General features: G+C 36.6%; 1 protein-coding gene across 1 annotated transcript; it reads right to left on the reverse strand.

The window, feature by feature from the left end:
• Positions 1–406: 406 nt before the first annotated feature.
• Positions 407–11438, reverse strand: LOC110783754 (sec1 family domain-containing protein MIP3). The gene is made up of 8 exons (XM_021988126.2): positions 11237–11438; positions 11055–11151; positions 9979–10122; positions 6991–7140; positions 4846–5331; positions 1268–2791; positions 1118–1186; positions 407–730 (listed from the first exon to the last, which is right to left on the reverse strand). The coding sequence occupies exons 2-8, from the start codon at positions 11100–11102 to the stop codon at positions 602–604; spliced, it is 2550 nt and encodes an 849-aa protein (XP_021843818.2). The 5' UTR covers positions 11103–11151; positions 11237–11438; the 3' UTR covers positions 407–601.
• Positions 11439–15311: the final 3873 nt, after the last annotated feature.

Below are 15311 nucleotides of genomic sequence, written 5' to 3' on the forward strand. Positions count from 1 at the left end.
CAGTGTTACCCAATTACACGTTTGAACTATATTTAAATAACACAACCAAAAAATAAACTAAATACCCAACATATTAGCCTCAAATCCTCAATGACACCAACTAATCAACTATGGCTTTGGAGCAAAAGAAACAAGTGCATTAAACAACACAAACTATATTGGTGAGTGACATAAACTACACGTTGTATGTAAGACATAACACAATTACCTTAACCATTTATGTCAGTCATTAGTCATTACATCTAATAATATAGCGTATGTCACGCCTCACACGGGTTTTCTACGCCCAAGCCAAACATAGTGTCATCGAGGCCAATTTTGCCTATAAACATGGTTAGAGGAATAGCCGAACTCTAGCCATATCCCAGAAAGCAGCTAAAGATATGGTGTTCTACGCAGGAGTACGTACATAATTGCACCTGCAGAACTGCAGGAAGTTCTTTTGAAGACGAAAGAAATTAATTACATTTTAATTTCAGCAACTCATAGACATACATTATCAAAACTTACAGGTGAGATGAACATAAAAATATGGTACAGGTGTTGGTAACTTGTGTTGAGATCAGAAATTGGGGGGAATCAGATCATCAATATCTACAGTCTAGAAGTAACTAGAGTTTCCCAGCAGTAACTCAAACATGTTATCAGGGGTTAGAAGTGTTGTGCCACCAACTATAAGCTCTATATTCGGCCTCTCACTTTCAGACAATGCCTCAAAAGCTTCATGTACCTGGTGAGAGGTAAAGGAAAGTCAATGAGGTTGTAAGTGAAGGATGTCTGCTGGATTGTCAAATAATCACTACAGGATTGTCAAATAATCAGCTTCAAAATAGCACTTCTAAGAAAATACTCCACGGTAGCGTAAAAGTATGATTATGAATTATCATCACAGGAAATTGGCAAATGTGTGAATGATTTCAAAGTGGTTCCTATGGGGCTTTCAAGTCCCACATTTATTCTTATTGTAATGTTTTCAGCACCAAGAAAAAAGAAATAATTATAGACCTTGAAATCCCCATACCACATACCAGACTTAATTATGTATGTAATCCACTATAACGCAATGCAGAGGTTGGCTGCAATTGCAAAGAAAAAACAAAAATATCAAATGACTGACCTCTTGGCCGTTGGTGCCGCCTATAACAAAAACAAGGATAATGTTTTGGTCTGCTAGACTAGGTTTTGCCTGCACAGATTATAATCTACAATGAGTATGAAACAATCAGGATTCTAATATTATTCACTTTCAGGGCATTTTCTTGTTTACCTGGCCAAGTCCAAATCTTCCGAAAAGTCTACCCACAGCTGAAGAGTGATGCTCTAATCCAGGTACATCATGTTTTTCTAATGCTCTCAATAATACCTTATATAGAAGACCTTTACTTTGAAAAGAATCACCTACGATACCAACTTCTGAGGCAAAGGGGCCTTCTCTCAATGGTGCATTCCTTCTCTTTAAACCAGATAACTTGTAAAAGAATCTGAAAAGACTATCAACCCTGTCACGTAACTCCAGTTTGAGTTGCATGTCATCATATCCTTGCTCTTTATTACTAGCACTGTCAGCATCTTCATCACCCCAGTTACCCCAATCGTCATCATCAAGATCATCAATAGATAATTCCTCCTTCGGTGTTTTTTCCTTTGAACTGATTTTGCTTCGGTATGCTTCAAGCTCTTCTGCAAGACTGTGTATAAATTTAAGTTGCGACAATTCTGGATTTTCAAATATTGCATCAACAATGGCTTCCTTCATTAGATGCTCCTCCTGCCAGGAGAAAGGGCTTGTAGATCCTGATGTGGGAAAATTTTCACCCGCCAGAATATAGCCAACTATTGTAAGGAGCAATGCATCTTTAAAAGAAATTAATCCTTGTGAGGACTTTGATTTTACACCTTGCGTTCCAGTTAATAAGCTTTTGTTGATCAAGTCCCCTATTTGAGCAGCAAGACTTTGACTTGTGTCTCCAGCAGACACGTGCAACATTTTCTCTGCACTGATGATCGCATCCCATTTGTCACAATGTAAATCATCTAGTGCAGCCAGAGTAGCAGCAGCCAACTGGATAATCCCTTTATTTTTAAGTAACGATGAGTCACTTGTAGCCAGTGCTTTTATCATGGGTTGCAGTTCTACCTTTGTGGCAAAACCAGGTCGAGCTTTCACATTCATAGGTATTTTCTCTTTGCGCAAAGTTTCTTGGAGCCACTTCTTAACAAGTACAGCCCCATCCTTCATTCGTCTTCCTAATACAGCTTCCAAATAAGGTGTACCATGGAAACTCTCTGCAGCCACAAAGGATCCATCAAACATCTGCTCTACGGCGACAGAGGACTTCTCATCTTGAATTTTGGAGCTAAGATCAATCAGGTCCTGGATCTTTGAATCAGAGCTGCTGGAATTCCACCCATGAAGAAAAGCTTCAATATTTTCCAGTAGGTGAAAATTATCACCTCCAGAGTCTTTGTTGAGAACATTGTCAAGTGGTATCCGGACATCAAGAGGTACACGCTGTACGCGAGCACTTGGCTTTGCCTGGGCTTGTGAGTTTCTTGCATGGGCAGAAAAAGGTGATCTTAATCCTCTACGAGGTAAAGCAGTAAATACTCTATCGAAAAAGGAATCAGTGTGACTACATGGGGTCAGGAGATCCAAGGTACGGTCAATCAACAACAAGCCTGCTGATCTTTTACGACGACCTACATCATAAAGACTCGACATGTCTGTTAATATTTTTCCAACAGTTTTGGATTGATCCCCGAAAGAAAATATTTCCAGTTTTAGATCCATCTACAAATCGAGGAAAAGAAACATTAATGTGACAAATAGCTGATAGAAGTTAAGATGTCCAAAGCCAAGATTACAACTAGATAAACCACCAAAGAAAAAAACACAGTTCGTAGTCTTTGCGATTTTGAGTTCCACACATGTTACATAGCCTTGGCCCTCTGGAGCCTAAAACCACAGAAGCACAGAGAACTTTAAATTGCTTATTGTGCTAAAATTTTAAGTAACTGGCTAATGGCTACTCATATGTAGACTCGCAGAGCACTTAAAAGTCCCACAAATATTTCCTCAACCAGTGTCTCAAATAAACCAGAAGCACTTCTACGATAAGAGAGCCAGCCTAGCATCACAAATATGTCCCTTCCATTCTGCTCTTGTTAATTCACAAATTGAAAAGCAAGCAACTATGCTGAACCACCAACAACAACAACATACGCCACACTCATGCACATTGCACACACACACACACACACACACACACAAGAGCAGTAGAGCACGTATGTATGCACACGCACACACACATACACACACAAGAATCATGTCTATCTACGGCGTTGTGGATTTAAAAGTACTTGATTGTCTCCAGAGACTGTGCCCAGCTGATTGTCCTGATCGAGCCTTGATCGCAAAGACACAGATTGTCACTTTGTAACAATATATGGAGAAGCTTAGCGAGAGTTTTAAGACATTTATAGTGTGTTTGGTTACTAGGAAATGGAGGGAAAGACGAGAAGGGAAAGGGAAGAGGGCATTTTCCATTGTCTGGATACCAAGGTATGAGGGTGAGGAAAATGGAGGGGGAGGGAAGTGGAAGGAAATTCGTTAATTCATTGTTTAAGAACTAAATCTCTCCAAAATTGGAAAGATTTAGAAGGAAAATGACAATTCACAAACTGAATAATGTGAAAAGACAACTTTGCCCTTACTATTTCTTAGCCAATATATACTAATGATTTTCTCTCTCCTCCTCCCCTTCACTGCTCTGTTTTTTTTTTATCTTTCAATGGTGTGACTTTATACTCATTACTTTCTGTCTCCTCTGTGACTTTATTTCTCCACCTCATGACTTTCCCCCTCTTCTTGTGGTTTTCTATCTCCTCTTCGTCCTCCCATTTTTCTGCTAATTTGAAATTAGGGTTGGTTCGGTGCTTCTCTTCTTTACAAGATTTTGATTTGCTGTTGAACTTCGGCGTTAGGGGCAGCAAGTGCTACGGTAATGGAGGAGGCGGAGAAGGAGGTGGTGGTTCCGCGGTTGGGGTTGGAAGGCCGCTAAAGAGGACGGTGTTGGTGATTCGGTCGCCATAGATGGAGGTTGAAGGAAAAAACCTAGAAATAAATCTTGGCGATTGCGAGTCCCACAATCTTCGGCCATTTGTAGTAATTTTGACATTTTCACTCCCCTCCCCTTCCTTCCTAATTTCCTATCCAAAGATTCCAAACAGACTGTTAATCACTTAATCTAGTTCCTACTCTTCCTAGTAACTTTAAAGTGGGTATTTCTCTTCCGGTTAAGGTATTAGATCATAGAAAGAAGACGAAGCTGTGTAAAGCGAGTTTATCTAAAATTGAATGTCGCGTAGACATCAACATCAGCAGCTGGCCAGTAGTTAATACACATAATTCCTGGAAAACTTCTTGCTTTATACGGTTATACCCATGTGTTGCTAAAACAGCACACCAAACATATACCCTACCAAACATTTAACAACTTAAAATTCACCAGAATATACCAGTAAGCTACTCCATAACTTTACCTTTGTGTGTGTGTGTGTGTGTGTGTGATTTGAGGAGGTAGGAGTATAGGATTGAGGATGGGGGACTTCCAATCCAGGGTAGAAATATCGAAAAATAACATAAATACGACAGGGTACTAATAGCCTGATTATGATTGTAGCTATTATATAACTTAGAGGTTAAGCTATCCATTGTATCACATATATTCGAAGTTAGAATATATTGGAAATGCAAAAACAAAATCTTAAAAAAAATTAAACAAATAACAATATGTTAATGACAACTCAACTAGCAGCAAAGTACAGAGAGAAAGCATCTATTACCTTAGAAGCTAGATAATAGAGAAAATGGGCTGTTAAAGTAGCTCCAGGAACATCCTCACCATCAGAAGCAACACCAGTACTTAGTGGGGGCAACCCAGGGCTCACTGAATTCTCATGCTCAACTGATAAGCTAGCTTGAGCAATTGATCCTTCAGAGGGTAAGACAAAGAAATTTGGTGAAAGAGGACAATATATCATAGGAAAGTGCTGCACAGACACAACCAACACTTGCTCTCTCTGCTTAAGATTATCTTCATAGACGCTTGACACACTAGGGCTAGTGACAACATGAGAAATTTCTTTGTCATCAAGTTCGGCCCAACCTTCTTCAGAGGCCAAGTTTTCCGAAAAGTTCCTTCCATCCAACCGTTCCGGCTTTGTCTTTTGTTTATTCGAAAGCTCTTCATAATCTTGTATTAACAAAGATTCATATTCTCGAAATGCATCTGGGCCAAGGGGTGAGTCAGGATATGCTGAGTGTGCCATCTGAAGATGAGCAAAAGAATTTCTTTATCACACCAAACAGAAAAGAAACCACATTTCATGGCATTCTGTCTAATCTGTAAAAAAGGTGAAGCTTTCTCTCGCGATCATTTTAGCAACAAGCACTTCCTTCGTTACAGCATTGTGAAATGTGATTAGCTTACTGAATACTAACTTATAATATCTATGACTTAAGGACATGACTGGTATCTTCCAAATTACCATGTGAACTATTCAATGCAACAAAATTGACTTACAAACAAATTCTAACTTAATGGCGGATGAAAGTGGTTTAAAGATACTTAAACAAAGATCTAAGAAGCCATCAAAAGAAAAGGACAGATGGAGTACAGGACGTCATATTCAGAGAACACAAATTTTGATTGATAAATATTAAAGAAATTACAGAGTATATTGGACAGTATATATAGAAAAGAGAAAGGAGAAAGAGGTTGAGATTATTAGCATTGTCATGCTCACAAGCAAGCCAGGTATTAAAAAGAGGCAGGCAGGTCAATTACATAGTCACCAGCTCACCACTCTACTTCTGTCTTATTCGCCATATCAATTGGGAAATAATTTCTAGTGTCGAAAAATTAATAAAGCATTGAACAGTTTGGAACACAAAATGAGCAAAAGCACACCAATCAACAAGATTACATATACTTATATTTCTGTAGATGAGAACCGTTACTGAATTATAGCCATGCTTCACAAAGTTCAAGCCTTTTCTTGAGAGTGAAGTAGGTTACTGTAGACGCATATAAAAAAGGTCACCTTGGCAGAGCCCACAGCAGTGTCAACATAGAGTTCAATGTCACATTTTTCAATCGGTGTATAAACAATTAGAGGTGTGTGATTGACAAGAATCCTATAAAACTTTGCTGAAGAAGCTGCACATCTATTGCAGAAAGTACCATGGAAAGAAGGAAGTGTCTAAAAGAACCAGCAACACGGAGCTATGGTTAAGACATTAGATTCCAAGCATAATACAAATTGGGCCATGAAGAAGTGCATGTGTAGGCCAAATAAGTCATCATACAAAATTACATGTAAAGCTCTTTTAGATCAGATCCAGAACTCAATGGTTTCCTTACTCCAGCACCAATAAACAAGGGAGACACAGCTACCACTGCACAAGCTTATGGCTTTGGGGATTACGATACAAGATTCGTGGATTTTGGGTTTAGAGTTCGGAGTAAAAAGTTGGGCATTCGGTATATAGGAATTATCAGGTGGAGTAGAACAAGCAACTAAGGGTTATAGTTCAGAATTTTAGATCATACAAGACCAGTGTATAAAAAGGCGTGCCTAGCTGCGGAGGTGCTATGGATCAAGCGCCTATATTACTTGTTGACCTAGGCAAGGTGATTTCATTGGCATGCGAGGCCATCTGAGGAGCACATCAGTCTTTAATCACCATTTTTTTACTGTTCAGTAAGGCGCACCCAAGGCCTAGGTGCAGCATGAACCCTATCGCCTTAGGGCACCTTGAGCTTTTTTAAACATTGTACAACACTGAGTCACAGCTACAAGTACGAAATATAAATTAAAACATTGAGGCAAATATATTATAAAAATATTATTTTTTTAAAAAAAAGAGAGAAGGGAGAGATGAAGTGGGGAGAGAACACAAAGAAACCAGAAGCTAAGGAAACAAACCTCCGAAATAGAAGTGAATATGCAGCAATGCTGAATACTTGGGTGTGCACCTACACAGCGTAAGACATAACGGTGTACATCACTCAATAGGCATGATGTTAGAACAACCACTTTCTTGGCAGAGTCTGTTGTTCCATTCCAATCAGCAACCTAAAGCAACAAAATAATAGTCATCAACATCCTTCTTAGAATTTATGCTAAATGAAGTTACTGGGCTAAACCAGTGTTACCTAATTCTCTAATCGCCCCATGAACCGCGAACCGAAAAGGCGAATTACAACATGAGAATGGTACAATTTTGGTCTAACTTGGCAACGTAGGTAACGAATTGCGATCCCGTAGCCAGTCTCATACTAGTGAATCAGGTAACAGTAGGCTAAACTTATACTATATGTTCATTATGAATGCAATAAGAACTAGGAAAATTTAAAACATATGGTCCCAACAATGACCGGTCTTCTTTAAATAATCCTAACTAATGATTCTAGGTCCCAAACTCCCCCACTATTAGAGTGTCTTCCCAAAACAAATTCGGCTAACTTGTGACCAGATAATCAAGTAATATGATTTTTTTTCCTTTTTTATTCTTCTCCTTTTCTCTCTCCATTTGACCATCACAATTCACAACTTCACACACCATAACCATCAACCACATACATCACTACCACCGCCGTCCCTTTTTGCTCAAACAAAATTGGTGCCAAAGATTCTACCCCTTTTAGATCCATTATGTCACGCCCTCTCTCCTTCTTCTCCCACACGGCTGAACCATAACAACACCTCTAAAACCTCTAGTATCTCTCAGCAACAGCGGGCACGGTGTCAAGGACGGTAGTGGAGTCATCATAGTCCACAGGATATAGAAAGTTGCATTGCAATTATATTTGACATTCTATTTTATTAAGAATGTGATAGGTTATGGTTAATGGTTAATTTGAGTGATTGACAAAGATTCATCAAAATGAATGATGGTGGTGGGGGAGTTGCATGACTTTGAAATGAAGCTTAGAGTGGTAGTTTATGAGGTGTTCATGGCTGTCCAGTGCCGTGATTCACAACAATGAGGAGGGGGCCCAAGTGGAAATGTAGAAGGAGATGGTGTTGACAGCTTGTGGGAAGGAGATATATCAGATTAAACGGAAACAGAAGGTGGTGGTAGGGCGGGACCTTAGGCTGCTGTGTTTGAGCAGGGGTTGGTAGGAGAAAGAAAGGAAGGGGTAAGAGAATAAACAAGATAAAAAATAAAAATAAAAAGGGGGAAATTCTACATGGTAATCTTATAGTTTTGGAAATTCTACTTGATGGAAACTTTTATTTTTTATTTTCATAAGTGACCTCATGGTATTGAATATATCATCAAGGTGCCCTTATTATTGTTTTATAGGGCTAGCTTAACCATTTAATGACTGATTTTTAATTTTAATAACAAAATTACTAACCTACTCCTAGTTTACACCCATATTTACACCGATATTGACTAAGTTTACTCAAACCAATTACGACAATAAGACCAGCAGTCACGACCCATTCGCTCAACCATATTGGTCCTTTGATCATGGGTTTAACACCTTACTCACTAGTTCATCAGCCATGGAAATGGAAATTGAAGGTTTAGAGCTGCAAGAATTCGAACACATCGACGAAGGCAACGTCGATTTCTGCGCAACACTCCTCTTTCGATTCAGAAAATCCAGCAACAAGCAGCACCTACACCTCTGATCAGTTATCAGCGCCATATTGCAAGAGCTCAAAGGCCTGAACTTTTCTCTCTTCCGGTAAATTACTTTGGTGCAATTGTCGCCTCCCTTGACCGCTTCTCTCTCCCCTTTGACTCTTCCTCCACCTCCCCTGACCACGTCGTTGACGCTCTTGTCACTTTGATGAATTTCAATTTTCCGATCGAGAGTTGCTGTTGGGATTCTTATAGGGGAAAAAAAATTATTGTAGCTGGAGTTGTTGGGTATGGTTTTATGAGGTGGTAGTTTTTGTAATCTGATGGTGCTGTGGCGGGGTTGAGCTATGCTATGGGGTTGTTGGTGATTAGGGATGCTTTGAATTGGTCTGATGTTAATTAGTTTATCGGATTCTTCTTTGTTTCCTCACTCACTCATGTTTTTTATGTGTTTGATTGATCAATGACTTAGTTTTATCTGTTACTATAATGTCTTTCTTTAGCGTGACTAATGTGACGAACATTGGTGATGAGGAGAGAAGATAGGCAGAACAATAGTTGGATTGAAGAGAGAGGTGTTGGGCAGGTTAGTAATATCATTTAATTAAGCTTGGGTTAGCCACTAACTAGTCATAATCAGACAATAAGGGCACCTTAATGAGTTATACAATACCATGGGTGAAGAAAAAAAGTTTCCAGAGAGTGTAATTTCCAATATGTCATCATGTAAAACTTCCCAAAAAAAAAATAGGGAGCAGTGAGATATTGACATGTGGCACCTTTAACCGGTTTAGAAAGTTAGTTCAGGTCAAGGACTGATTTGAGAAGACAACCTCATTCTTCGTAGTTAGGACCATTCTTAATTACTCAAAAGATGGGACAGTTAAAATAAGATTGACCATAGTTGGAACTGTTGTTATCAATTTTTCCTAAGAATTATACATCATCTTTCAAAGATAAGGAAAGAAAGTAGGAATGCAACACATGCAAAAACCTTAATTATAACACATACACAAGCACAGAAATTGCTAAAATGAGTATTTTATCAAGTTGATTGGGAACAATCAGTGAACAAGGTATTAATAAGGATAGTATCCCTCCCTAGGTAATTATTCCACAAAATTATTCCCGATGTCTTTCCTCCTTCACAAATCAGTCTATGGACATTAATAACTCACCTCCCAGCAGGGCAGAAGAGACATAATGGCATTCTTAGGACGTTCATCATCTCATACAAAATTTGCAGAAGCTTGTTGCGCTTATAAGTTATAAGTACCATTCCAGCATATGAAACAAGAAATGAAGAGATTTCTTACCATGTCAAGTGGTGACATGTTTTCCAAGCAGCAAACAGCACGTGCTCCATGTTCCAACAACAAAGAGAATGCACCAAGAAACTGGAAACTCTCGGTGCATCCAGCATCTAGGTAAACAACAGCCTCACGAAGGTGGACTGATATCTACATAAATTTCAAGCAAAAACCATCAAAGAAGTCAATTGCCTTGATGAAATAGATATTATTCCAAGATTTTAATTACAAGCAGCTGTAGCAGGAATGAAAACAGAACATACTTCGTAAAAATAATAGAACTACAAAATACTTCAATTAAAATTCCCATTTTGTTATGTCGAAAGGTTGTTAAATACCAAAGCAGGGATGGGAGGGAAAACAAATTTGAATATTTCTGCAGCAAATCGGCAATTATGTGTTTAGGGGTACTGTAATGTTCGGAATGTTTGAAGTTGGAAGCAACTCAAGAAGTATTCAACCTCTAACTAATTTTCTTTTCTACTACCTCTACTCCTCCAAATCTCCGATTGTCATCATAATCAATCATCAACATCATCAATCATCATCATCATTTCGCAATATAGTTAGTGTACAAACATAATATCCTTTGCATTAGCACTCTCCTCCTCTTTCAGTTGTTTCCTTAGGGCCAGGGGCTGGAATCAATCATCAACAATTCAAAATTCCATGGCCTGTTTTTGTCCGAGTCAACATACTCCAAACATAAGGCACACAAGGCAAGATCATACTTGAGTTCGCTACGCTTGTGTAATCACTTCCAAACAAGCAACTAAGTTTCTCCATCAACCTCTGAAATTAAGTTCAACTAAGCAGTAACAATTAATTTTTCCTACATTCAAATACCAATTCGAGCCCCGAAAACTAAGTTACTCCCATCAATCAAAGGCATTCTATACGGCAGTAAATTGCATTGTGTGACCAATAACAACCAACATTTGAAATCGATTCGTTCAAAAATACTATTGCATTTCAAATTCAATAAAATTGATTCATTCAAAAAAGCACAATTAAGTGAAGATCAATCAACAATATCATCCCAAACTACCATAAGAAAATGGATTCAAAAAAGGAAGAAATACCTGATGTATGGAATCAAGGGATGACTTGATTACATTAACAGTAGACATGATTATTCATCCGAGTTTCCTATGTCACCGAGAAAGTTTGAATTTGTACCTAAAATTGAGGGAAACCTAATTTGATGATGGAAAATCTGACTGAAATTGAGAGAGAAAGAGGGAGAGGTTACTGATCAGTGCACCTGCTACTGCAATTATCGGGGCAATGCACTGTCGACCGACGCGGTAACTGGTGGCGATGCAATTGGTTCAGGAACCAGGATCAACTCAAGTCAATTTGGGTTTGGATGGACAATGGAGGTGGTTAGCATCCGGACTTTCGGAGCGGTATGTGGAGAACTATTTCGGGTCTGGTTCATATTTTTTTTGACAGGGGTCTGGTTCATATTTGGAATCTAAAGATATTAGGAGTACCAATTTTGCCTATGATTTAAATTTACACTAGAAATGCTATCTATTAATTTTAGAGTTACACTTGTTGTGAAGCCCGGTCGTTATTTGGATAGTACGATAATAATTTATGCATTGAAAACATGAGAAATATAGTCAAACTCTTTGAGTCTGTTTTTTCTTCTTAGGTGAAAATCGGTTTACTCGGCTTCCCATAAAGGTTAATGCCCTATAATTTCGGCAAATCCAATAACAAATACTAATCATACAAATTATACCTGAAAAATTATTCATATTAAGTAGAAGAACTATCAAAAGATTGTAGAAGAAAAATGAGACATTTAAGTGAGAGTTATGTCAAGTTAGTGGAAGATGAGGTGGAAGAAGAAAAAAGAAGAGAGAGCAAATATTTTTCACTTGACCGAAGGTCAACATGGTCTAAAATACATAGTATTATGTAGTATGGAGCGGGTAAAAGTTACAATGTGTAAAATAGGGTAGGGCGGAAGAATTTGGGTTTTATATGCAGACTGGCCTATAATTATTGGTAAAAAACACCATATGTGCCAACTTTTATTAGCGTATTTTACATACAATAAAAAGTTTTAGCATTCCATGGGGTGGACCTTGGCCTAGATAGGCCCCCCCTTATCCGCCACTGACTATATCAATCGCCAATCTGAAGCGTTGAATATTTAGAAGTGATCTTGTCCATTCGATTTTTTTACAATTGCAAAATAAAAATATACTTCCTCCTTTTCACAAATATCGCACCATGTTAACTTTTGTACTATTCATGTTGTGCATTTGACCATCTTTTGTAAAATATACGTAAAAACTATGTAATTATGTAGGATCTTATTAGATTCTTATCGATATATACTTTCTCAATATCAATTTTTTATAATTTTTCCTTGTACATAATTCGAGAGATAACGAGTCAAATTCATGTATTGGGAAGCGTGAAGTCAACATGGTGTAATATTTTCGGAACGGAAGAAATATTAGATTATCGCTAATTATGCGAACTATAATCTACTGAACTGCACAACAGAAGAAAAGTAATTATATGACAAATCAATGCAATCAATTTGTTCTTCCATTTATTCATCCCTTAAGGCTCCGTTCTATTGGACGTATTTTGACTGAACTTATATTATCTGAACTTATCTGAACTTAACTGAACTTATCTAAACTTATTTTATCTGAAAAAAACTCATTTTGTCTAAAATAAACTTATTTGTGTGTGCAAATGTCTAAAAACAACGTATTTTTGCTGAATTTATATTATCTGAACTTAACTGAACTTATAATGTCTGAAATAAGTCGAACAGAACAGAGCCTAAGTCTCATATGTGACAAGCCACACCATCAATTGACGGTGTTACATGTTCACACCATGAAACATAATATGAGAGATAAAGGTGCGGGCAAATCGGCAATCGGAATATTTCAACCCCAACGATGATGGTCGCTTCTTTTTTTATCATGGGACTGGTTTAATTATATATGGCATGAGATCGAGTAAATTCAATTTGGCAAATTATAGCTATGAGAAAGCTGTCAAATGACCAACTCAACCAAAAGCTTAAGCTGATGGTTGAAGCCTCAAGATTAGTTTTATACTCTATCACGCCCCCTCACATGAAAGCCCTTTAGGCTTGAAGTGTGGATGCAGCATAGGCCTCCTCATACCCATCGCGAAATATTCCACTTTGAAAGGAGGGGTGGATGAGATTCGAACCCGTGACCTTTGCGTTACGTTGGCTCTGATACCATGTCAAAGGACCAACTCAACCAAAAGCTTAAGCTGATGGTTGAACCCCCAAGATTAGTTTTATACTCTATCAAAAGCAACAACTTGTTAAGTTGTTTTTACATCGAATTGCATTGCCTATTACGTCATACATAGAAATTGGATTGTTTTATTTACTCCATCAAACGGGTACAATGCAGGAGTAGATATTCCGTGACGATGTAGATCGAGCGTTTTGGCGTTAACTTAGTAATAACAGTAGTAATTATGCCTAATATTTAAAAGTAACACCAATAACATATAGAAAATGACCCTTACGCCCTGTTCTGTTCACCTTATTTCAGGAAAAATAAGTTAAGATAAGATAAATTCAGGAAAATAAGGGTTGAACAAGTACAACTTATAATTAAAATAAGTTTTGATAAGTTTTAATAAGTTCAGATAAGATAAGTTCAGAAAAAATAAGTGAAAATCGGATGAATAGAACGCACCAATAATATTATAAGTAATTGTGCCTAATATTTAACACCATTAACATACACAAGTTTGCCCTAGTAAAATATTAAAGTATAACATCCTAATGTTGTAACTTGTAAGTACTTGTAACTGAATAAGTAGCGTAAAAGTAACTGAAATTATAAATAGAAGTGACCAATTAAAGATAGAAGTTACCTTAGTAATATTAGTAGTAATTGTGTATAGTGTTTATAAATAACACCATTAGCATATAAAAAGTAACCCTAGTAAAAAAAAACACTAAAGTAACTTTCTAATGTTTTAAGTCACTAAGTAACTGGATTAAAAGAAACTCTTCAAAACTATAAAAGTAACTGAAATTATAAATTCAAGCAACCAATTACAAATAGATGTAACCTTTAGTAATATTAGTAGAAATTGTATATATTGCTTAAAAGTGACACCATTAACATACAAAATTTTATCTCAAAAGTAACCCTTGTAAAACACTTACTCCGTAAGTAACTTCGAATTCCTAATGTTTTAAGTGACAAGTAATTAACTAGATTAAAAGCAACGTTGTTAAAATTATAAAAGTAACTAAAATTATAAATTGAAGTAACTATGAGTAATATTAGTGGTAATTGTGCCTAGCATATAAAAGTAACACCATTCACATACAACATGCAATCCTAACTAAAAATTAAGGTAACTTAATTACTAATATTTTATATGATAAAGTAACCTCTTTAAAATATAGTATATATATAGTAACTATATAAATTAAGATTGATAGCCTTGAATATTATGTTGATCGGGTAATGTCGGATAATGTTAACAAAATATAATTACAAGTAACACCAAAACATATAATAAGTAACCAAAATAACGAGGAAGAAATAACCTTCATTTAAAATAATTTAAGTAACCCCTAATAATACAAAAAGTAACCAAAAATATACTTATAAGTAACCCAAAATAACGAGGACAAAACAACCTTTAAAAAACAGTAAAGTAACCTCTAATAACACATGAAGTAACTTTAAATATTATGATAAGCCATACATTTGGAGGTTACTATTATGTTGTATTATAGTTCCTGGTAAAATTTAAGGAGTTACTGAAAAGGGTATAATAAGGTTAGGATAAAATTTTGGAAATTTTGTGAAACACTACCTTTAAGTTTGGTGGTTTTGTGAATTGCTACCTTTTAAAAACTTTTTTAAATTTAACTACCTTATAAGTTTGGTTTGTTTGACTAACACTACCATTTGACGTTTTCCGTTAATGTTTTCCATCGTGTATTTCTTCTATTCTTTTATATAGCTATATTTATTTGCCGTTTTGTTCATTTGCCATATTAAATAACTGTTGTCGTGGGGTTCAATGATGGAAAACATTAACGAAAAACGTCAAATGGTAGTGTTAGTCAAACAAACCAAACTTATAAGGTAATAAAATATAATTTTCTTTTAAAAAGGTAGCAATTCACAAAACCACCAAACTTAAAGGTAGTGTTTCACAAAATATCCTTAAATTTTAGAAATGAAAGACTGAGAAAAAAAATTGAAAAGCAAGAGATGAAAATAAAAATAAAAGAAATCAAAAAATCATGACATAATATAGTTGTTAGGCGTCGTCAAACCTGCGACCAA

Source organism: Spinacia oleracea, chromosome 4, assembly GCF_020520425.1.
Source record: "Spinacia oleracea cultivar Varoflay chromosome 4, BTI_SOV_V1, whole genome shotgun sequence".
NCBI lineage: Eukaryota > Viridiplantae > Streptophyta > Magnoliopsida > Caryophyllales > Amaranthaceae > Spinacia > Spinacia oleracea.